This window comes from Strix uralensis, chromosome 5 (genome assembly GCF_047716275.1).
Source record: "Strix uralensis isolate ZFMK-TIS-50842 chromosome 5, bStrUra1, whole genome shotgun sequence".
NCBI classification, from domain to species: domain Eukaryota; kingdom Metazoa; phylum Chordata; class Aves; order Strigiformes; family Strigidae; genus Strix; species Strix uralensis.
The window spans coordinates 66,137,964-66,160,405 of record NC_133976.1 but is presented as its reverse complement, the minus strand read 5'-3'; the positions used below and the strand labels follow the sequence as shown (position 1 = coordinate 66,160,405).

The 22,442-nt window shown below is 39.1% G+C and overlaps 1 protein-coding gene across 12 annotated transcripts in view; it reads left to right on the top strand.

Annotated features, from left to right (window-relative positions):
• Positions 1-22,442, top strand: part of SOX5 (SRY-box transcription factor 5) — a 297,460-nt gene that overhangs the window by 231,288 nt on the left and 43,730 nt on the right. For 6 of the 12 annotated variants that reach the window (XM_074871425.1, XM_074871429.1, XM_074871423.1 and 3 more), the window contains exons 9-10: positions 5,865-6,011; positions 14,299-14,388. In XM_074871425.1, the coding sequence (XP_074727526.1) occupies positions 5,865-6,011; positions 14,299-14,388 (237 nt within the window). The remainder of the gene's footprint in view (positions 1-5,864; positions 6,012-14,298; positions 14,389-22,442) is intronic. The other 6 variants (XM_074871433.1, XM_074871432.1, XM_074871431.1 and 3 more) reach the window with 1 other exon arrangement.

The window sequence follows — 22,442 nt, the reverse complement described above, 5'->3', positions numbered from 1 at the left end:
TAGCTGGTTTCTGTGGCCACGGGAAAGAACAGTGTAGCTTTTCAACATTTAGTGTATCTTCTCTAGTCTCTGTGTGGTCCACAGAATTGGAGAGAATTCATCCAGCTTGCTATTTTTTACTTTGTGAATAAAGGAAACACTAGTTCAGGCAAGGTCCCCTGCCAGAAAGTCTCTGTGGGACATATGCATACCTCAGCACTGGCAGCCAGGGCAATTTCTTTTAGGAAATGGGTGTGATAAAGACGTAGGATAGGTAGAACAGTAACAATTATCCAACTCCATTCAGAATTCTAAAGAACAAAATAAAACCAAAATAAACCAAAATACTTCAAGTGCATCTCAGGATCTCAAGCTATACTGTTCTTACCTGAAATTAGCCCACAGTTAATGCTAGCAAACTCAAGCACTGAAGCTGTGTAAAATTCACTTTGCAATGGGTTCTTTGGGCAAGATTTTAAAGGAGCTTATTGAATTTGTGTTCACATATTATCTTTGTTTTCTGAAAATCTCCCTGTTGGTGCAAACAAATGGCACTTTAAAGCCTTTGCTGAAGTTTTGAATGTACAATTGGTGTGTCCCTTTGAAATGTTTGACTAACAATCTTTGAAGGAAACTCGAGCACGGAAAAAATGAAAATCTGGCATTTGTACCTTTCAGATATGTAATGAAGAGCTAAATGAAAAACTTTTTTCATAGAAGATGTAGAAAGCATTGCTACCAATCACTAATGAGTGCAGCTTTAATTTTAATTTCTATAGTTAATTTTTTATCTATGTTGTCACTATCTTTAACAACCTATCTTACAGTACAATGTATTTCAAATGTTTGTTTTAAGTGAATTCCTTTTTCTTTCTAATTCCTTGTGTCCTTTTTTAAATAAAAAACCCACCTGAACAGATCAAAAATATCAAAAAATTCTGCTATAATCAAACACTTCACATGCTTTATATAAGCATAAAATTTGAGATAAAGAAAATGAAATTCATATATTCTGAATGAGAGAATCTCAATTTATACTATTTTTTCCCCCCAGATTATGCGAAATTCAAAGAGCAGGGCCGTTCATGTGTATATTTTTAATGATGGGTCTCAGAATGACAAAGAAATTGAAGTGTTAGATCAGTCAACAGTTCAAACATTTAAGCACAGTGGTTTGTAAATTCATCACTGTAGTAACTCCACTGAAAAACTAGTTAATATCAGAAACAAATTTATTGCAGTAGCTGATTCGATTTCCAGTATCACCTGTCTCTCTCTGTGTTTTTTTAATAACAGCTCTTAATCTCTACTGTTCACTAATAAAAGTATTTTAATAAGAGATAATACTATAATCCAGATGCCTATAGGTGCTTGAATCAGCTACCTCTGCCTATGTAATTGCTAACACTTTGTTCAACCCTTTTTAAAATTGCTATTAAATCTCATTCTCATTTTCTGTATTAATAGAACAAGAATTCATTTTTACTGTACCCTCAAAGCAGTAATGAGCATTGTTAACATGTAACAACAATGCCCAAGGGGAAAGTTTTCAAAGCTGATCTAACCTTAAGGCTTTGCTATTGATGTACTACAGAGTCATCAAGCCAAGAGCTGTTAGAGCTAGTCCATTTGGAGAGTTCAGCTGAATATTTCTGCTTAATATATTGGAAGAATTATAAATAGTTTAGGTGGTGACCTACAGAGAAGGGGGAATTTTTGTTTAATAGCTTTAAGAACAGAGGGGCAACATTAAAAAAATAACTATACCTCCTGCTCATTTTAAAGTGTATCACATTGTGCTTTTGTTCTGATGATTTTGCTTCCACACAGATTTTCCTAAGAGGTTAATGAGAAAACATTAACAAGGCATGCAATATTGCACATGGGCAGGGAAGCTGAAACATAGTTATTTAGTTATAAACAAACAAGAGATGTTACTTTTTAATTGCTTTTTTAGAAGCCCAATTCTGCCTTCTTGAGAGAAGTATCATCTATGTTATTAAATTCAGAATATTATCCTTATTTTATTTATTATGTATACCAAAAAAAAACTTTGCTAAAGCAGTAGTGCTTCACTGATGCCTTGGTCACAATAAACCAGTCAATACCCTATAGATTGAAGATCCTGTATGAGTTGTAGTGCGGAAAAATTACCTCGAGTGCTAGAATTTGAGATTGAGCCTTTAGGTTAGCTGAAGGTAGCACAAGTGGCTTCAGGAGTCTCTGTTTGGGGTACAAATTAAGAGGCTCAAGAATAGTTTATTACAGCAGCAATACAGAATAATATAATTTTCATTGCACTTTTTGAGGTCTTGGTTTCATTACTGTGAAAAGTATAAGGGTGCATTTTAGATGATAGTTGAATGTTTCAACAGAGACCAATTCATACACTGTTCTAAAATCCGAAATTCTATTGGGGAAGCAGGGTTAGAAATGTTCTTTTGTTGGAGTTCAGTTTGTCTATGAAATGAATGCATAAATTGTTGTCATTTAGCCGTCTTGATTCATAGCACTTGGTCACACCATTGCCCTTGGGTATAAGGTAAAGGTCATCATGTCCTAAAACAACTAAGTATGAACAGACAAGTTCAATAATGTCAAAGCTCAAAAATATTGACAGTCTAAGAAATGTGCTGCATGTTGTATATTTCTGTCCATTTTTTCAATTTTGAGGGGGGGAATATAGGAGCAGTCTTCCTGGTTAAATAGGATTCAGACCCTTGCAATTTCATAAACTACATGGTTTTCATTTTAGAGTTGGGCCTGATGTTGCTTTTCAGTAAAATAGTTGGATTTGTGTTGCAGGAAGAGACTTTTTAAGAGGGTACTCTAACAAGGGGCCTCTTATAAGATTTTATTTAATGTTTGTTTTTAATTCTGAAAATGAGTTAAATAGAGGTGAGATGTTGGATCTGATAACAGGAGGACCAAAGTTTGTTCAAAGCATGAATGAAGGCTTTATAGGTTTTCTTCCACCCCTCCTTCCAGATTACTCCACACTATACTGTGTGCTTCACTCTCTTGAGGTATATCTGTCCCTGAACTGAGAATAAGACATGCATTTGAAATTCCATATATTCCAATTATCACCTAAAAATATGGCCTCCTGGGCTGTTGCATAGGGAAATTCATTCTCCATGCTTATTTAGTCTTCATCTGCTTTGCATGCATCGTCTAAAAGGTGGTACTGTAAGGAGGAACCGTGGCTTCTCAGAGACCACTGAACAGGTGTAAGATAGTACGGATTCTTGGACACCATGTTGTGCATGTATTTCATATAGTTTGGTTCTTGTGATTCACTCTTTGGACCTCAGCAGAAGGTTGAGAGCAATGTTTGACGTAGAGATTTCCCTCTTTTTTCAGGGTAAGCATTCTTTTTGAAAAGTCTTCCCCCAAGGCTCACAGAAGTTTCAGGGAGGCTCAGTCCTCAACAGGCTGATCCCTGTATGGCCTGTCAGCAATGTCCAGTTAGTTCAAGACTGCTGAGTGTCCAAACTGACTATTTTATTTTTACCTTTATTTGTGGACTAAACATATTATCTGATATTTAATCTATAGATTAGCAACAAGCTTGAACCTTTCCTGCTCAATGACCATTTAACTTCCTTGTGTCTTTTTCCCATAGTTGCCTCAATTTGTGTGTCCTTTTTTTTCAATAGGGAGCAAAAGAAAAGGAAAAGCCTTCCCTAGATCTGCTCTGTCTTCACCAGAGTCCGATTATGTTTGAGCTGGTCCCCAGTCATGTATCCTATTTCTTAAACAACTGTTGCCCTTCTGATATATTAATTCATACATAAAGCTGGTTTGGTTTTCCTTGAACTGCCTGCTACAGTTCTCTGGTTCACACAGAGCCTTGTTCCTTTCTCCCTGCTGGATTTAGTCTTCCTTTGAAAGAATGAATGGATGTGAACTTCAACTGATAAATACATGCATTTGAATCTGTGACTGATTTGTGGCTGGATTGTTTTTGATGACTTTTATCTGTAGCTGATTTGCATCTATTTGGCTCAGACTTGCTGAGGGTAACACATAGAATAAATGAATAAATAAATTTGAGGAAGAGGCAAGGAGAGAACGGATGAATGAATGGATGATAGGGAAAGAGAGGGAGACTAAACAGAAAGGGATGGATAAATGGTGATTAAGAAGTACAGAAAAATAAGGAACAAGCAGTGATCAAAGTAGAGAAAAGAAATAAAAAGGATTCAAAACTGAAAAGAAAATAAAGTCTGAGAAGAATAGAAAGAGTGAAAAAGAAATAAGTAAGAACTTAGTGCCTGATTACACCTAGAAGAGCAGAAATGGGTTACTTTTAATTATGTGAAAGGGCTAGGATTGTGCAGCAGTGAAGAGAAGAGTTTGCACGGGGAACCATGGGACAATGTCCAGGGTTGTCTGAGACTCAGAGCAGTAAATCTTGCCCATTTGATCAAGCTGAGTGATTGCTACAGGGCTTACGTACTCTGAACTCACGTTAGCAGTGTCCCTCTATCTTTTGCACAGCTCCATGTGGAATACTCCTGTAATGGATCTTAATTTTCCTTTCCTCTTTCAAACTTAATAGTTTGGGTTAGCATTTCTTGGTGCCCTCCAATCTGACCTTTGTTCTTTAATCAGCATACTAAAGAACTAACTAAAAACCAACAGCAAAACAACTAAGTACCACTAACAAGACTTCTTAGACTAGTCATATTGAAGGCCCCTTGTTTTTTCACATCCACTTCCCTATTCCTGCATGTTATCCCTTGTCACATTGCATCTCAGAAGCTTTGTTAGCACCTGCAGGCAGAGAGCACCAGCATTCAGCATTACACATTACACATGTACTGCACAGCACAAGATAACACATAGTTTGAGTCTTTGAAACTGATACTGTGACCAAGGAGGGAAAGCCTTTGTTACTACATTACGTGCTCTCTCAGGCATCTGAGTTCTCTTTGGCTTCACCTGAATTCTTCTCTATCCATAAAGCAGCAACAATTGCTGCTTCTCCTGCGCACCATTTTCTCCACTTTTTATTTGGAGATCAGGGGAGCTTCCAGGCACTGCCAGTTTGCCTGTTTTCTCTCTGCTGTTGACTCTGTCCATCAAACTCTTACTGCAGTGCTTAACTTTAAACAGATGACAGTGATTATAAATATTCCCATGCTAATAATCCAATATGTGTTTAAAGTGCCTTTCAGGTTTAGTTTTGAAGAGAAGAACATTCCCACTGTATATCTGCTTTGCATCTATCACAGAAAGGGTTCTTAGTCTTAATTGGAGCTTCTAGTTGCTAATGGACAGTACATTACTGTTGATACGTATATATTTATATTGAATGTAGTGGTTCCTCAGAAGCCAAGTGAAAGTGGACTCTCACAATAAGTACTAAACAAAATTCTGATATTCCCTGTCCCAAATACTTTACAGCCTGTGCAAACAAGGCAAACATAGCAAGTAGGAGAAAGAAATGTAAAATGGTAGCACCAAGACAATCATCAGACATCATGTGAATTTCACAGGGGTCGATGCATATTATCAATGGAGATGCTGTCATGCCTAAATCATCTCAGGAAAGGAAAGATGGCTCAGGCAAACCATAAAGATTAGCTTTTGTTCCTTCTTTTCAATGCCTGGACACTCAGGGAAGCTGGGACATTTCTTATTATGATGTCTGTCATTCGTCCCCTGAGGAATGAGTCACAAAAGTTGAGATGACAATTCTTGTCTTGAAACTTACCAGTGTGCTAAATAAAAAATACCCATCAGAAGGAAAATATATCATTTGCAGTAGAAGAAGTTTTGGGAAAATTACTTATTTATTGATGATGTCTCTCTTCTCTCTCTCTCGCTCTCTCTCTCTCCCTCTACACCCCCCATTTTTTGCTTGTTTGTTTTTACAGCAGTTGTATGCTGCCCAGCTTGCTGCAATGCAAGTCTCTCCAGGAGGCAAGATACCTGGCATACCCCAGGGTAACCTTGGTGCTGCTGTATCCCCTACCAGCATCCACACAGACAAGAGCACAAACAGCCCTCCACCCAAAAGCAAGGTACTGTACCAGGCCCTGCAGCATTGCATTTCCAATAGTATGGGTATTTGCATGTGTTTTTTTCTGAAGAGTATCTGTGTGCCTCTCAGTTGCAGGCAGCTTTGTTCTCAGGATGGCTTCCTGAAACAGGAGGATATTTGTAGTGCCATTTTTCCAGTGGGAGGACCCCAGCATAGTAATACCAAGCAACTGTTCATACACAGTACCAGTAACAGATACCACCTCAGCTGAGATCCCATGGGTTCCCTTGCAGTGTCCTAGCTATCACACTGCTGTTTATTCCATCTTCAGTAACGGGTAGCAGGCGGAGGTGACCAGCTCCTGTTCCAGCACACAACTGTCATTTCCTTTTTGAACGCTAAACCGGAGTCAGGTTAGCAGTGTGTCAATGAGAGATGGAAAGCGGTGGGGCATCTCATCTGAGGCCAGATCCTGTCCTGGGGTTCAGTGGGAGTTTGTGGAGGAACTAGTCTCCAGAACAATGTCTGTTGTCTCAGAACAGGGCTGGAATCTGTCCATCAAGCAGTGGGCTCTGATGAGTAATCCTGGTCATAGCTGGGCAATTAGGTCTGTACTCATTTAAGAGGTCAAGCTAGCAGACTGTAGTCACATCTTTAATGTCACCAGTGTGTGACTAGTTATACCTAGAAAAAAGACACAGAGTATGTCCAATGGAAGAAGATGAGCTCAGCATATGCCACAGCTGAGCAAAAGTAACAGGTCAAAATTGAATGGCACATTTCAGGTATTGCAGAACAGCTAGGAAGAATTTAGCTAAGACATGCAGGGAAAAAGCAGTCCCATCTAGGTGACAGCAAGAGCTTGATGAAAATGTGTCCTTTCTTTTTGTTAGTGTCCTCTAGCATGCTGTCTATATCCCTTACCATGTCAGAAAAGATTCCTTGAATTGACAGTAGTCTTGTTTTTACCCTAACAGTAAAACGACACAGATTAAAAATAACCAGACAGATGAATAATACTGTTTATCAGCTAAGTGAAATACACGTTCAAAGAGTAAAACCAGTAGCTGTTGTGTTAAATGAATCAAGTTCTGGGTCTACATTTTCTTTCCTCTCTCCTCAGTGTAGACTTTCTGACTTCCTGAATTTTATCCTTGGCTTGATCTCTTTTATATACTATAGAACAAGGAATCACAAAGCTATGCAGTGCTCGATGATAGTTTTGGGGGATTTTTTCCAAAAAGTTGTGTGTATGGTTAACAAGAGATTTTTGTGCATTTTACAAAGGTTTTTTGTGTGTGGCTAGTGGCTTTGCGAGATCCACTACACTTAAAATCCCAGTGGTTTTGGATCTCTTGTGCACAAGCAGAATGTCTGATGAGATCTGAGGGGACACAGTATTTATTTTGTGGCAATTGTGGAATTAGAAGGCCTGCCATATCTACTGGTAACATCAAGCATAACCGTCTTACTGGCAGCTGTCAAGCTATGCTCTGTTCTCCCTTGTGTTTTATTGCTTTTTCGTATTTGTAGGTGTTCCAGTGCGTTTGGCATGCAGTTCTGTAGGACACAAACAAAACTTACTTGCAAATTGAAAAAAAAAAAAAAAGTGGGCCAAAAGGAAAGGAAGGGGGCTCCAAAAGGCTGTAAAATTGTGCAGCATGAGCCCTGTGATGCATGCTGTTTTCAATCTGCTGCGTGCCAGTTGGAGGCTCAGAGAGAGAGCGAGAGAAAGAGAAGGGATAATGCTGAGAAATGATAGAGTGGCTGTGACCTCCAAGCTCAGCCTGGAAATCCAAGACATTGATTTCACTTAGCATTCCTGCTGAGAAATCCGGCGGAGTTCAGTTGTAATAAAAGAACAAGATTCTGTTCTAATGGTAATGGCGTATGACAGACATATCACTTTGTCTGTCCTTAGCACCAGAGAGAGGAGAATTGGAGAAAGGTCACCTGACCTGCCTGTGGTGTTGTGCGAATGCTATACTGAGCTTTGAACTCCAGCCTGGAAGCACAATTATTTATAATACTAAATGATAAAGAAACCTTTATAGAGCCTACAGTAATTAGAATAAAGCTTATACAATAGTGCAGTGGCCTGGCTTAGAAAACACACTAGCAAATCCATCACAGTGGCAGAAACTGAGGCTTATGTGTTGAAACTAAACACCTTCATTTGTGTCTGTGTGGACCTTCCTTTGGTTTTTCAAAGCTTGTTTGTGTTCAACAGGTCCAAAAGTTTTTTGTGTTTGCTGATTATTTTTTTTTTATTTTTTTAGCTGTTGGCAGGGAGTATCTGTCTGAGTTTCACAGCCATTTTTTAATTTTTTTTTTAATCCTCAGCAGCAGCTTCATTCTTGAAGTTAGTTCATGGTGGTCTTTCTCACTGTCATTGAACATCAAACCTCCAGATGAACAGTTAATACCTTAGACAAGCTTTCAATAGATGGTGTTTGCTGAATCTCTATTTTCAGCGCACAGTTTACACTGGTGCAGCTTTGGTAATACGTTCAAGTGTTTGGAGACAAGGAGACAGCCTTACCTGAGAGTGTGTCAAGCTACTGGCAAACATCTAGGTCACTTCTGAAAAGCTGTGGTTTTTTCCCTGTTGTATAGTGTTAAAGTTAGTGTGCTGCTCTTTGCAAGGATTCTTCAAAGTCGGCCTCAGCAGCAGATGGAACAACTGTTGGCTGTAGAAATGCTGAGAAGCATCAGGGGGAGATTGCCAAGGATCATCCTTTAAATCTAGTAAGACTTGAACACATCCCTGAAACTCCTCTAAGACCTTGGCAACTCCAGTTTTGGCAAACCTTTTATCAGTGGCCCTCACCAGTGTTTGAACATTGTGCTGGGCAGACTACCCAGCATCTTCTGTTGTCTCCCTCGCCTTTCAACAGATGTGACCTGGAATAGTCAAATTCACTTCCTGGGTTTCTGTACTGTAACTTTTAGGAAGCCATGAAGTAAAGATGCCATTATGCTGTGCTGCACACATTCTGTCAAGTTTTGGTTAGGAAACTGAGCTGGTGTCGTACATTCTTCCAAGAAGAAATCTGTGCCAGAAAAATTGATTTAAGAAACAGAGCTAGTGGAGCCTGTCCAAAAGAAAATGCGTGTGTCTTGCGGAAATGGATTTTAACACAGCTTCTTCTTGAGCAGTTTTAAAAACAGCCGGTATGCTAATCATACCATTCAAATTTACCAAGGCCTCCTCCACAACCCATTTGAAACGCAACTATCTTTGAAGTTTGCCAAATTGTGCTGGATTTCCAAAGTCTGTCTTAAGCACATTTTGCCTTTGATCATGTAAATGCTTGCGTGCTGCTCTGTTGGGTGTTCAAGGTGGTTACATGCTCCCAAGTAGAACAGGCACAGATGCAGGTAAGGACTAGGCAGAATAACCTACCAGTCCATCTTATGATTGACTTCAAGCCTCTTGCTTGTACAGGGCCATGCAGGAGATAAAAAAAAGCAGTGTTACAGAGAATATGTTTATCTGAACAGTGACCTTTACCATGCTACCAGGATTCTCACCTGATAGCTGCAGTCTCCACTGACTTCAGATAAGGTGCATTATACTCTTGAGTAAGGACAGCAACATCACCCACACTTGTAAACAGCCAGGGCCCTGTTCATTCCTGCTTTTGTTCCTTGATGTTTATGTTGCACGTATAAATACAGCATTTAGTGCTTGCATGATGCAATATCCTAGCCTTTTCCATGTAACCTTTCACATACAGTAATTCCAGAGTGAATTTTCAATGTAGCTTGTAAATGTAGCTAAATGATTGCCTATATTTAATGGAGCACAGTGCATTGTCTGTAGCATCTGCTGAAAAACAGGAGCAATTCAGTGTGAAATGTGACAGGAGAGAATTCCTGGGCACTTCTCTTTTAACTTTGTTATGACCTCAGCCCTAACCCTACTCACAGTTGTGTCTCCATCAATGACAACAGCACACAGATTGTCCAAATCAATTTTTTTGTTCTTTTCAAATACTTCTGGCAGTGATGTTACTATTTGCTCAGCAGTAGCACCTGGGAGTTGTGACAAGGAAAGGAAATGTGTTTCAGACAAGCCAGAAACAGCACTGAGCAGTTGGATATACACAATCAGATTCTCCTGTACTGCAATATCCAGACAAATATCAGTGTGAATCCTTAACCGAAGATGGTACTTTATTTTCACATTATCTGATCCTCTGATCACCAAAGTAAACATTGGATTGGAAATTTTTCATGTTGCCTATAGTCAGCAATAAAATCAACTTTGAAAGACTTAGAGCTTGTCTCTCTGCCGCAGTACAGATTGACCTTAAAATGGCCAGACATTCTCCAGAGGAACTTCTTCCATTTTTGAGGAATATCTGATGATGATCATGCCAGAGTTGTTGCCACATGCACCAGCTGTGTCTTGCATCCTGTTTGTAGTATATGGAAGATAGAAAGGGACCAACAGTGTGTTTGCTATATTCTCACCCAGGCTAGGTAAGCCTAGATATGAAACTACAGCTGAGTCACTGTCGACTTTCTTACCGAGTACATCTGATACCAAGGACAAAATAAAGAATAAGAGTCTTTGGAAACAGACATTTTAATTCAGACATATCACAGACTATGTTATTAGGAAAAATAAGTAAACTCTTCACTATGGGGAGCTGGCTGGGGATTTTCCCATTCCAGTCAAAACTGATGATGGGACTATACTTCCCAGTTTCAGTAGGAGAGCTTTCTTGACTAAGGGTAAAAATATGATGGGAAAAAAAAAAAAAAGAGGAAAAACATCTGAAGAGAAGGAGAAAGGAAAAGACCCTAAAATGGCCTAGTAATAAGACCACTCCTCTAGATTAGATTTCTGATTCTACTTTGGGCAGATTGTTGACTTGAACTTCATTTTAGGTGACTACTCTAAGCAACCCTGTTAACTTGGGTATATTTGTCTCCCTTTCCCTCACTTCTCTCTTTTGTATGATAGCGCAGAATGTGAAAATTTATCCTGGGGAGATCTTGGGGAAAACATTAAGCTCCATCATGTATGTAGCTGCATCAGCTTGCTTGCCACATCAAGCTATGACTCGCAGAAGCCTAGCTGATAAGTAGGCATACAGATTTCTTGTACCCTCAGAGCTGCCATTTTTGAACATATTAAAGGAAAGTATTTGATTTCAGCTCTACAGATGATAGATGGATTACTATTCAAATGCAGAAGGATATTGGTGTTTCCTTATCACAACACTTCTTTTTAGAACTCACAACACTTTTTTTTTTATTTAGTACTATCAAATATTTTTGGAAACACGAGCTAATTGTTTTGCACAGCACTGTGAAGTACTTCAGGTATAAAGAGGACAGCTGTGTGATAAAGAAAACTGATTATGGCTGTGTACAGGTGATCAGAGGGTGTGTTGTGTTAGATAGGGCCAAATTCTTTTCCCAGAAGAGCAGAGAAGAGGAGCCTGTCTGAAACTAATCCATTGCACATGTTAGGCCTCATATACTAATGGCAATTACTGTCCTCTTTATTGGTTGAAGAGCTCAGCAGCTGCTGAATGCCTATCCAAACAGCAGGAAATTAAGGCATCCTTATTTTCATTAAAGAGAGTACTGAGGTATTTTAGAGTGAAGAACAAGAGTTCTCATTAAAGTGATGTAAGACACACCATCTCTGCTAGAATGTCGAAGCTATATTTACAGAAGGTTTATCTCCAAGATTTGCAAGGCTCTTTTATTTTTGAGAATTTCTGGGCTAGACACAATTCTTTACATGCCACTGATTAAAAAAATCCTTGTAAACTAATCTATTAATCTTTTCAATACCAGAATAACAGCCTAAAAGATTATAAACCAGTAAATTCAAAACATTTTTCAGTGCTTGCATTTCCCACTCCCCTTGTCAGTACATTAAACAGGTTAGAAATAGCTGTAAGATAATTAAGGAAAAGTTTATAGTATGGATGCAGTGATGTACAGGGAGGTGTAAACTGAGACCTCATTTGCCTTATCTGTGCTATGCTACTTGGTGCTATGCTACTTCTTTAGTATCCCTGTCCATTCTTAATGGAGACCTTGTGGCTAATTATCTCTTTACCTGGAAGCCTTTATCTGCCTGTGCTTTTAATCCCAAATAGCAAAATGTGGAGTTGGTGACAGAATCTTTGAAACTACTTTCCTCTTCCTTGTTCTTCTTCCTATACATGATGTCCAGGCATATAAGCAATGACTTTTTAATAAAACCATTTGCTGGAGCACAATGAAGTGATGTGTATTAATGGAACTTCTTAAGACGCCTTTCTAAAATAGAGAATGTGTTCCAAACAGTAAAAACAATGTTAATAGCAGTATCTAGAATGCAGCAGCAGTAGGGACTTGCACAGCATTCTGCCTGCCTCCCACCCCTCCCTACTTTACTAAAAATAAATTAGGATCATGGAGGGGCTCCTAGGATGTTTTTTCAGATTAATTCTCCACAGCTCTGTTTCCTGATACCATGTCTCTCTGGCAGGACCCTGTCTCTCGAGCAGAGTCGCCAGCCAGCCAACCCTTGTCAAGGCTCAGCCGGCACCTTTTATAATGAAAACTCAGAAGAAAACATAACAAAAAGAAAAAGGAGGGAAAGAATCCTCTGAAATCTGTGATCACAAAACAAAAGCGAGATACGCAAGTTAAGCAAGACTTCCAGCATTTCTGAAAGAAAGGTCTTCAGAAATCAGACAAGGAACAACAGAGATGTAAAGCAAAGTGGTCATGACAAACATGCAGTGTGTGCTCCTTACTAATTCACTGCTGTTCCTTGCCAGTAGTGCCTTCCTTACCTGATATGAATAAATAAAACATCCACTTTTTCCTAAGTGGCAAAGTTGGTGGGATGGGCAGCAGGTGGTAGTTTTCGTTCTTTTTGGTTAAATGATCCACAGCATTGGCTTCATACTGAAGATCAAGATATTACTCCAGGCACTGTTATTTTCAGGAGGCAGCTACTGAAGCCAGGTTCAGTTACAGAATTCCCTCCGTGTTCAGGAGTGCTGGGACCTGATGCTTTGTTTCTGCTCTGCGTCTTACTCTGTTACTTAGAAATACCTAAGCATCAACTTCTGCAGAAGCTTTTTGACAGAACTGCCCATTTAGTGTCACTTGGAACAAAGAGCTTGAGTGAGAAAGAGCAGCATTTTGCAAGAAGAGACTGGAAGAGCCCCAAACAAGAAAACAGTGTCACAAAGTCAAGGGTTTTTAATGCCACTATGATAGCGGTTGAGTTGATGTTGCCAGTTGGCCATGCAGTCCTAAGAATAGCAGGAAAGGGGCTTTAGGAAAGCATGAAATTTGGAGCTGTATAACGAAACAAAGAAAAATTAGATTTTTCTGTTTGCAGTGGGTTTTGTTGATCCTCCTCATGTTTGGGTGGGCTTGTTCTGTGGGGAGAGTTGGAAAGTATTCAGGAGAGGGTCTTTCTGCTGAGGAAGGGGAACCAACCATGAGAAGAAATATGTGAAGTTCAGCTTGGGACATAGCGTTCTTCATCGGGGGCTGCCAAGAATTGCAGTGCTGCAAAGATGAAAGACCAATATTAGCTCTAAGTTAAATATAGATAGCAAACCAGCCAGTTATGCCAATATCAGATTAATTTCTAATTTCCTTCATAATATGAAATTCCTATAAAGTAAAGGTCATCTTTTATTCCACAAATTTATTTTTTAGACTCTGAGCTGATAGACTCTAAATCAAGGAATGTGTTTATTCCAAGGAGCTCAGGCTTGTGCAAAATAATAGTACTGTAGCAATGTACCTATTTCATGGATTAGGAGACAGCTTGGAATGAAGCAGAAGGCTCTTATTCTACTAGATCCGACTAGAAGGGAGCCAGGTATTTCATTTCAGGAATTAAATCTTCCCTTTTGCAGCTTCAGCTTAAGTGTTTGGTTATTTTGTGGTATGTGTTAATAATCAAAAGTGAAGTGCATAGTCTGTGTTGGCAGGGCTGTCTACTGGACAACATAGCAACATAGCCATCTTTTACCAAATGTAGAACTTCTTTTCAACACAGAAAGTAAATTTCTGAGGTGACTGAATCAAATTCTAATGTGATCAGTCTAGCAGCTTCCAGAAACTGCTTGCTTTGTGTGCAGAAGGGTTGTTTGCTTCCACATTACATGCTAGATTTGAAATTAGCTCCTCTTGACACATTCAGGCAGAATGCAATTCAAACTGAGCATCAAAGGAATATATTTTGCAGTAAGTATTCCTGTACCCACAGCTGAATGATTATAATTTAATAAGGGAGCTTTACAAATTTTTTAATTTGAAACATTTTAATCTATAATCCCTGGTAGCTGCGGATAGCTGAAGAGAAGCAACATTTAGCAGCGGAATGGAGAAGAAATCTATTCTATTTTCAAATCCAAGGAGACGTTTTCTTACAGGTTAGTATTAACTCTCAGGTTATATGGAGTGCTTGGCAAATATTTTGTTGAAGTTTCTCAGAACTACACATTTGTTGTACAGAATGCAGCTTGAAGTGTTTAGTGTAAAATGAACTGATGCAAAAGAGGGTCTCGAAGAAATTATGTGATTACACATATTTTTTAAAGCAGTGTGGTTACATCTTGTGATTTTATAATGGATAAACTTCCTTAAAGTCCCAGCTCCTGGAGTCATGTAAATATGTGAGAATCTCATTGAAACAAATCTTGTCATGAAACAAAGGTTGTCATGGCTGATACTTATAGGTTGGTACAAATGTATCTCAAAGGCTTAGAAAAAAGCTAACAAAATGGATCTATGAGTTACTATTTTAATAAGTGGGATTAATTTTCAGTCTCAAATCATAGAAGGCTTCATATTGGAAATTCTGCTAAAGCATAAATATTTCTCGGCAGAATTAGACTTTTTACTGTAGTATCTCCCATTAAAAGTGCTTCAGTAGTATCCAGAGAGAACATTCGAGAGCATCCAAGGAACATCAGAGGCAGGCAAGCTGATGGAACTAACTATTTTGGTTTCTGATGTAATTTGACAGGATTTTATATATGAAAACAGTTTAAAATTCTGATCTTAATCATGTGCCTTTATCTACTAATGCTGCCAGACTACGAATTCAAATGTGTACTTTTAGTACTAATGAGTAAGTTTAATTTCTGTTTGTCTCATTTCAGTTGCTACATTTTTCCCTATTGCTTTTAAAGGGAAAATAAGTTAATGCCATGACTGGTATCACTGGGAAAAAAAAATTAATAAGAAAAATGTCTTTGGTAAAAGATTGCTCAGTATCTTGACACATGGAGTGCATGGAGGGGAAGACCTTGTCTCTAATCTGAATGCTGGAAAGAAGGCTTTTCAGTTTCCAATCATGATGTTACAGAAAGAATGTAACTTCGAGTATTTCATAAGTTATTAGGGTTTCTTAAACTTTTTTCAGTGGATGTGCCAGCACCTGCTAGTAGATTTAAAATAAGGGGCCATTTCAAAGAGCAGTATGTGTACAGAGATGTAGCACATGGGTTCGTATAGGCTTTCAGCTGACGTGCCAGGCAGTGACATGTCACGTCATGAATCAGCCACATCGTGTTACGTGATTTCAGGCTAACAGAACACAACAGGAGTTACATAGTGACAAACACAACTGAACATGACATATCCAAGGGAGAATTGGCACAAAAATCTTCTTAAAGTTGAGTTTCAGGGGTACATTTATTCATCTCTAAAATGCTCCAGAGAAAACTATGAAGCAATGTACCAGGAAAGGGAGTAATGTAGTGACAGAATTACTAAAGCAGCTTTAATTCATGGTACAATTAGGAAGAAAACATATGTATATAACAATTCTGGAGAGTGTTTTTGTTGCATTGGGTTCTTGTGAATTTCTTTCCAAAGGTAGCTGTCTCAGGGCTGCAGTCATTCCAGGTCAGTGATTATTTTTATCTTTAGCCATGCTAAGAGCTGTATAGACTTCAGGTTACAGCTGTAAGTTAATATCTTTTGAATTTAGCCTCAGTAAATCTTGAGTCATCCTAGTTAAACTCTGTTGGTTTTTATGCTTTGCTTGCAGATCAGAATGACCCCCTTCTTTGCCTATTTCCAATATTCTTAGTGTTCTCTGAAATTATCTTCTTTCCCTTTCTGGGTACTCCTATCCTAATTTCTGATGTCCACTGAAAATAGAGTCTGCAATTAAAACTCTGGGATGAATTCATTCATCTCTGTTTGCTTATTATTCATCATAAATGTGCGGATAGCCTGTGCTTTCGACGTTCTCTATAAAAGGCACAGACCTAATTTGGGGTCAGGGAAATTCAACACATGCGTTTAGCTGAGAAGTGCGTGTCAAGTAGCATTTCGTTCATGATATCAGAAGTGAAAACGGTGTCACGTAACTGTTTGCCCACTGCATTTCATGTCTGGATTTACAGTTTTTAATTTCACAGCCTTCGAAATACCAATTTCTCTACACAAAATGTGAACTGCAGCTTATAGGCAGAATGACATGGTGATGCAATACCTGAGAGATTCACCTACTGTACCAAACAACTGAAGTTTATTGGGGCTAGCGGGTGAGGAAGACAATAGCTACATCATTTTGGCTAGCCTAACTGAGAAAATAGCACAGATATTCAGAGGCTTGCAGAGCAGAACAAACTGAATAGATGCTTTCTCTTCTGCCTTCATTTTAAAATGAGCAAGATGCTCCAAGAGTGCCAGAAATGGTGAAGCCTAGTTTGATTTGTGAAGTCTAACAATATTTGGACTCTTGCTGGAAGTATAGAATACCTCTCTCTGGGGGATCCTCTGGTGCCTGTTAGAGCGTGGGTAAGCACTGGAGTCTTCTCCTGAGGGAAGAGGCTTAGGGCATTCCCCTCCCCTACCCCATTGTCCCTCTACACAAATGATGTGACAGCTTTGGGGACTTCATCAAACCTGATGGAGATTGGGTGGTGCGCTCAAAAGAGATGTCTGTAGAGATGAAGATTGCCAAACATGCATGCATGCGTACAGACTTCATGTGCACGCTGACACACATGCACAAACAGAGACTAGTTTTGAGGCTAAAAATAATCCCACATTTGGACAACTCTCAGGAGTTTTACCAGCGTGACATCTTAAATTTCAAATGGATGCAGTATGTCTTGCTACTGCTTTTCCTGCACCGCTGCTGTTCACCCCCAAATGACTACAGTTCAGTGATGGGTGGAAGGATTCCCATGATAGTATCATGTATGTAGTAGTATACTATAGTATAGTATACTACAGTATAGTATCACTTTGTAAATTGCTCTGGGCTCAACCAGAGTGAAATAATGCTATATAAATACATGTTTTTATTGGTGAAGTGATAAAATTATCTTATGCTTACCAAATATCCTAGTGTCTTGTCTTGATCATAATTAACTGGCAACATATATGTTGAGTCAGTGCTCTAGGATTTGTGCCCAGAATAAGTCACAAAAACACAGCAGCTTTAGTACAGGAGAAAAGGATGAAGGGGTGTGTTTTATTTCTCCCTTTTTTTTCTTCTGGATAAGATACAAAAACTGCCCAGAGCCGGCCCTGTTCAGAAATAGCGAGTCAGCCTCTTAAAATTTTTTTTAAGATGTCAACTTCCCTCTCATGTACTTCTGTGAAGACAAAGAATGTCTTAACGTCTGTATTGAAGTCATCATTAAAATAAAAGGAGATCTATAGACATCAGCTGTAAATCATCAAGAAATAGCTTGTGGGTAACCTTTGACACAATTGAACCTACTTGAAATGAGCTAGGGCTGGATTCATTGCCTTTAGTGAAGCTAGTAGGTGGACTAAAGGTCTCCTCTCTCTCTCCCTCTCTCTTTCCATCTCTTACAGTGTTAGCTTCTGGGAGGTGAATGTCTTCTGGCTGAGTGATGGATATGCATTTGGATGTGTTCTTAAATAGACATTTGTTTTATGTCTGAAAAGAATAGGCCAATCTTAACAGTGTGATGCTGGGGCTATTTGAAAGGGTTTTTTTAAGGCAGTTGTCTTCTTTCAGCTTTACAAAAACTATTTTAACCAATGGTTTGGGCTTGAGGAACAGCATGAAATATCTATTGTGTATGGATGCATGCATGTTCTACAGAATTAACAGGAAAATGGTGGATAAAAATCTGCCTAATTTAACATAATATATTTTTGGCATTCTTGTGATCTGACTTCAAATTCATGCTGAGTTTCTACAGTACAACAGAAATACTAGTTTGCAGTTGTTAATTTTAATTTTTAAGATGCTAGGCTTTAAAAGGAGCTGAAAGTGTTCAGCATCTCATGGGGACAAACTATGAGTCTTACTAATGAATCCAGTAATTAGTGGTTCATTGTGCCTGCCAGCAATTTGGCCCCAATACCAGTCCTGATGGTGATTTCATTTTTGCTGGTGTGAATCAGGAATAGGATCTGAAGTCTGTTCACCAAGGGGGGTTGAATACTTCTTCAACACTGTTCTGCTTGTAATCTGCATTCAGTACTGATAGCAGCAAATAAGAAAAAACCTACAATATATTTCAATTTTAATTACAATGATTATGGTTGATTAATATGTTCATTAGGATAATTATATAATATCAATAGTACTTACTAAACTTAAAAGGTTGTAAATGTGGTGTCCCCGTGCAGTTAGATCAATGTATATATGATGTATGCCCAGTTTGCATAGAAGAAATCCTTTTCATAGATGAAAGAATGTATTTTCTCCAGTTTTGTAAGTAGAGAATTGAGACAAAAGAAGTGGCCCTTTACTTTCTGTAGCCATTTGCAGTTGTGCAAACACAAATTTATATTTGGTAATATTTTATCATAACTTTGCAAAGATGTCAGTGACCATGTGGAGAAGATTAGATAATGAGTGACTCATTCAAGTTCACAGAGAAGGTTTGTTGGAAAGTCGGGAACTGAACCCAAGTCTTTTTGACATGACCCAAGGAATCAGCAATAAAAAAAGCCGTGACTGTGGCATAGGAAAAGGAATGACCCTTCCCAGCAGGTGTAGTCCTACGTAGTTAACCCCACATATGTGATTATGGATGGGGTATAAATATCAAACAAATTATTCTTCTATGACTGCACTACTCAATGATGGAGTATGTGTTTGCTTTGAACATTCCCTACAGTACGTTAAACTCCCTCCAGTTTCTGGAGCTGCTGATTAGATTTCATCTTACTGCTAAAAGGAGGTGAAATGAAAAAATACCCAGCAAGACAGAGCTGTAAAATCATTTTGATTTTAGTGATCTGGGATGTTGTTAATAGCACACAAGCATTAAAGACGGATGAGTTTTGTGTTGATGGTTTCCCTCTGAAAAGCTATTAGTTGGAAAAACAAATTGTCAAGCAGGTCATATCTACAGTTACAGAACATATTTTGACATTTTTCTTACAGTTGTATGTATCTATAAATAAAAACAGTGCATGTTATCTTTGCACTACTTATTTGTAGTGCTGCATACATTGTTGCCTCTTTTAGTGAAAAATTTACCTAGGCTACATAGAGATATCCAAAGTCAGAGAAAGCACAGGTGGTTTTTTGAAAAGGAATGTCTTAGCCCACTGCCAGTTGTCCAAGCTGTTTGAAATTTCTTTTCTTTCAAGCTCTTTTGACTTTTTCTTCTAAAGTTTTCAGCAGCTGGGTTTTTTTGGTTTTGTTTTGTCTTTTTTCCCCCCTGAATCTTAGAATCCATGCAACATCTTTGCTTCTCCTGCCTGACCACAGCAGGAGTAGGGGTGTGTTGCTAATTTGTTTTGATGCGGTACGCTTTGGTCTGTATTCTTTTTGAAATTAATTCCTTTTGCAGGTGTGGGGTTAGAGGTGGTGGTGTGCTCCCAGCGAAGGTGTCATCCACCACAGAGAGGAGGTGGGAGGCTTTGATCAGTGTGGCTTCTGTTTTCTTGTTGTTCATTTAAAATGTACCAGTTTGTAATGCTGTTTGGCTTTGCAGGTCCTTGTTTTATTTTCTTCCAAGTCCTTCCCCATCCTTTCAGGTTTTGTTGTTTTCATTGCTATTCATTCTGCTTAACATTTACTAGGGATTATTCATTGGAAGGTGGTGGTTCCAAGTTCAATTTAGGCAGCAAACGACATCCAGTCTCATGTCCACTTCCATTTTTTAAACAGCCTTGTTATGGGTGGGAGAGTGCATTATTAAGGACATGACACCACATGTTTAGACTTCTGGGTCTTGCTGGGATAGAATTATGTAGCAAGGATTAAAAAAAAACCAAAACAAAAAAAAACCCCAACAAACCCACAAACAAGAAAGACCCAAGCTGCAAGGCATCATGCTTCAGGGCATGGGCCACTCTGTTTCTACCCAGCACAAGAGCAGAAGTTCAGGAATACATGCCACAGATCAAACTGTCTGACAACTATCTACTTTTTCTTGCAACTTCTTTTGAAGCAACTGGACATTTTAGGAGATTCAGTACAGTATCAGAAAAACCCCAAAACGTTGGTCTAAGAGTGGCAGTTGCTCTGCTCTTCCTTATGACTCAGCTGCTTACTCACTGTGTGAAATTAGGCAAATCATTCAGCCAGTTTGTACCTTATTCTTTCCATTTGTAAAATAAGGCAAAAGCTGTCAGAGTAATTATGAGCTTTAATTAATTAATATTCCTATGGTACACTGGAGAAGTGATTTTTTTTTTTTTTTCCCCCTCTTGCACTTTGCTACTTACCATGTATTTCAGTGGAGGCAGTTTAGAAGAAGCATTCTTTCCAGGAAGAATCCTTTCTCCTCCCATTCCCCACAATTCTGTGATCCTCTCTAATGATTTTTACCTCAGGTAAAGTGATTTGCATGGTTAAAAGCATGAAAAATCAGTCATCTTTCCCTGAAGATTTGCAGTATCTGCGTCAATCCCTGCTGACCTGTGCCTAAGTCACTCTTCCTGCTTAGCAGCTGACTTGAGCCTTCTTAGAGAAGCGCTTCATTAATAGCATTATACCAAGTAAATAGGAGCAGCAGTGATGTTAGAAATGCAGCTGAATGATAATTATTAGAAGCAAAAAGCTAACAACAGGACCCAAGTTTGGCATGAAGTATGGACTAGCAGAATCCCAGGTGGCTCATCTCTCTGCACTGGCTCATATTTTATCTTTACTCAACATGGACCCTTCTCATTTCAGGCCAAACCTGGCAGGATTTCCTCAGAACAGCTTCACTGAAGTTTTTTTGTAAATGAGGCTACAGAGTTAAATTTTCTCTCACTCAGAGATGCAGAATGAGAAGGAGCTTTTTCATTATGAGGTGCAAGCCAATGCTAAAAGCTCTTTGTTCCTGCAGTTTTGTTTTATGATGTACTGAGAATCCACATAAATGGGTTCTAAGCAGTGTGGTGAGCAACTCTCACTTTTGCTTGTTTCAGTATAACAGAAGAACAAATGCCCAAACAGCAGAGTAATGTCAATAGGAGTAAGTCACTTGCTTTTGTATGGATGAAAATGAAATTTGAATCTGGGTTTCGGTAAGCATCCACAAGTCGTCAGGTTTTCCTACAGGTTGGTGTGACTGAAGACTTGTGATCAAGCAAAAATAGCCTAGAAATCTCATACCAGCCACTTTCCTCAAACACATTGTGCTGTTTGTCTGTGATTACCAGGAGACTTCACAAGGATGGTGGGCATTTTGGCAGTCCAAAGCCAGCCAGAAGCTGCAAGTGTGGTTTGGAGGATGCTTCTCTTAAAATTTGAGAAACTAAATGAATGAATTTTGGGTAAACACATACCCGTCTGCTCATTTTGCTGAGCTGCATGACCTGGTGTATTCTGTTGGCCAAACAGTCTGTCTTGTGCTCCGCAAGACCCCAGAGGGCTAGGTCCCAGTGCAGCACTTGTCTTTCCTGAAGACTGCTAAAAGTTGCTTTTAGGATTCTGTGTGCAGAGGTCTGACCAGTTGCTACACAAAACTAAGGCCTTTGCCCCAGGTTGTCGTTGGATGTAGACTTTGAAGAGGAGTTATGTAGCTCTCTCCACAGACACCACTTCTAGGCTGCCCTGCAGCTGAAACAGCCCACACTCTTCCATGTCTGAGCTAGCTGAAGGACTAAAATGATCCTTGACTTATTTGGCATTTGGTCCTCTGTTATTTCAGCATCTGTATTCTGTGGCTCATAGAATAGAGCAGTACTACAGAGTAAGCGCTGTGCCTCGGATAAAAAGGTTGTGGGGAGGAGGGGAAGGCATCCAGCTCCTAGGGCCTTCCATGTTTATAGACAGGTCATTCTGCATGCTTCTCTTTTGTTCTTCCTGTATCTGTTCATGAATCCTGTGTACAACTTCAGGAAGCAACAGTGCTAAATACAAAGGGAACGCCACCCAGCAGTTCTCTTATTTTACGGTGACAACATGTGGACTAGACAAAATCAAAGCTTGGGGTTTCCAGGGCAGCAAATTAGTCTTTGTAACTGCAGACTTCTTTCCTGGCAGCTAGGCTTCCTGTAAAGAAAAATGAAAGGGGAAGATGTTAGGGATCTT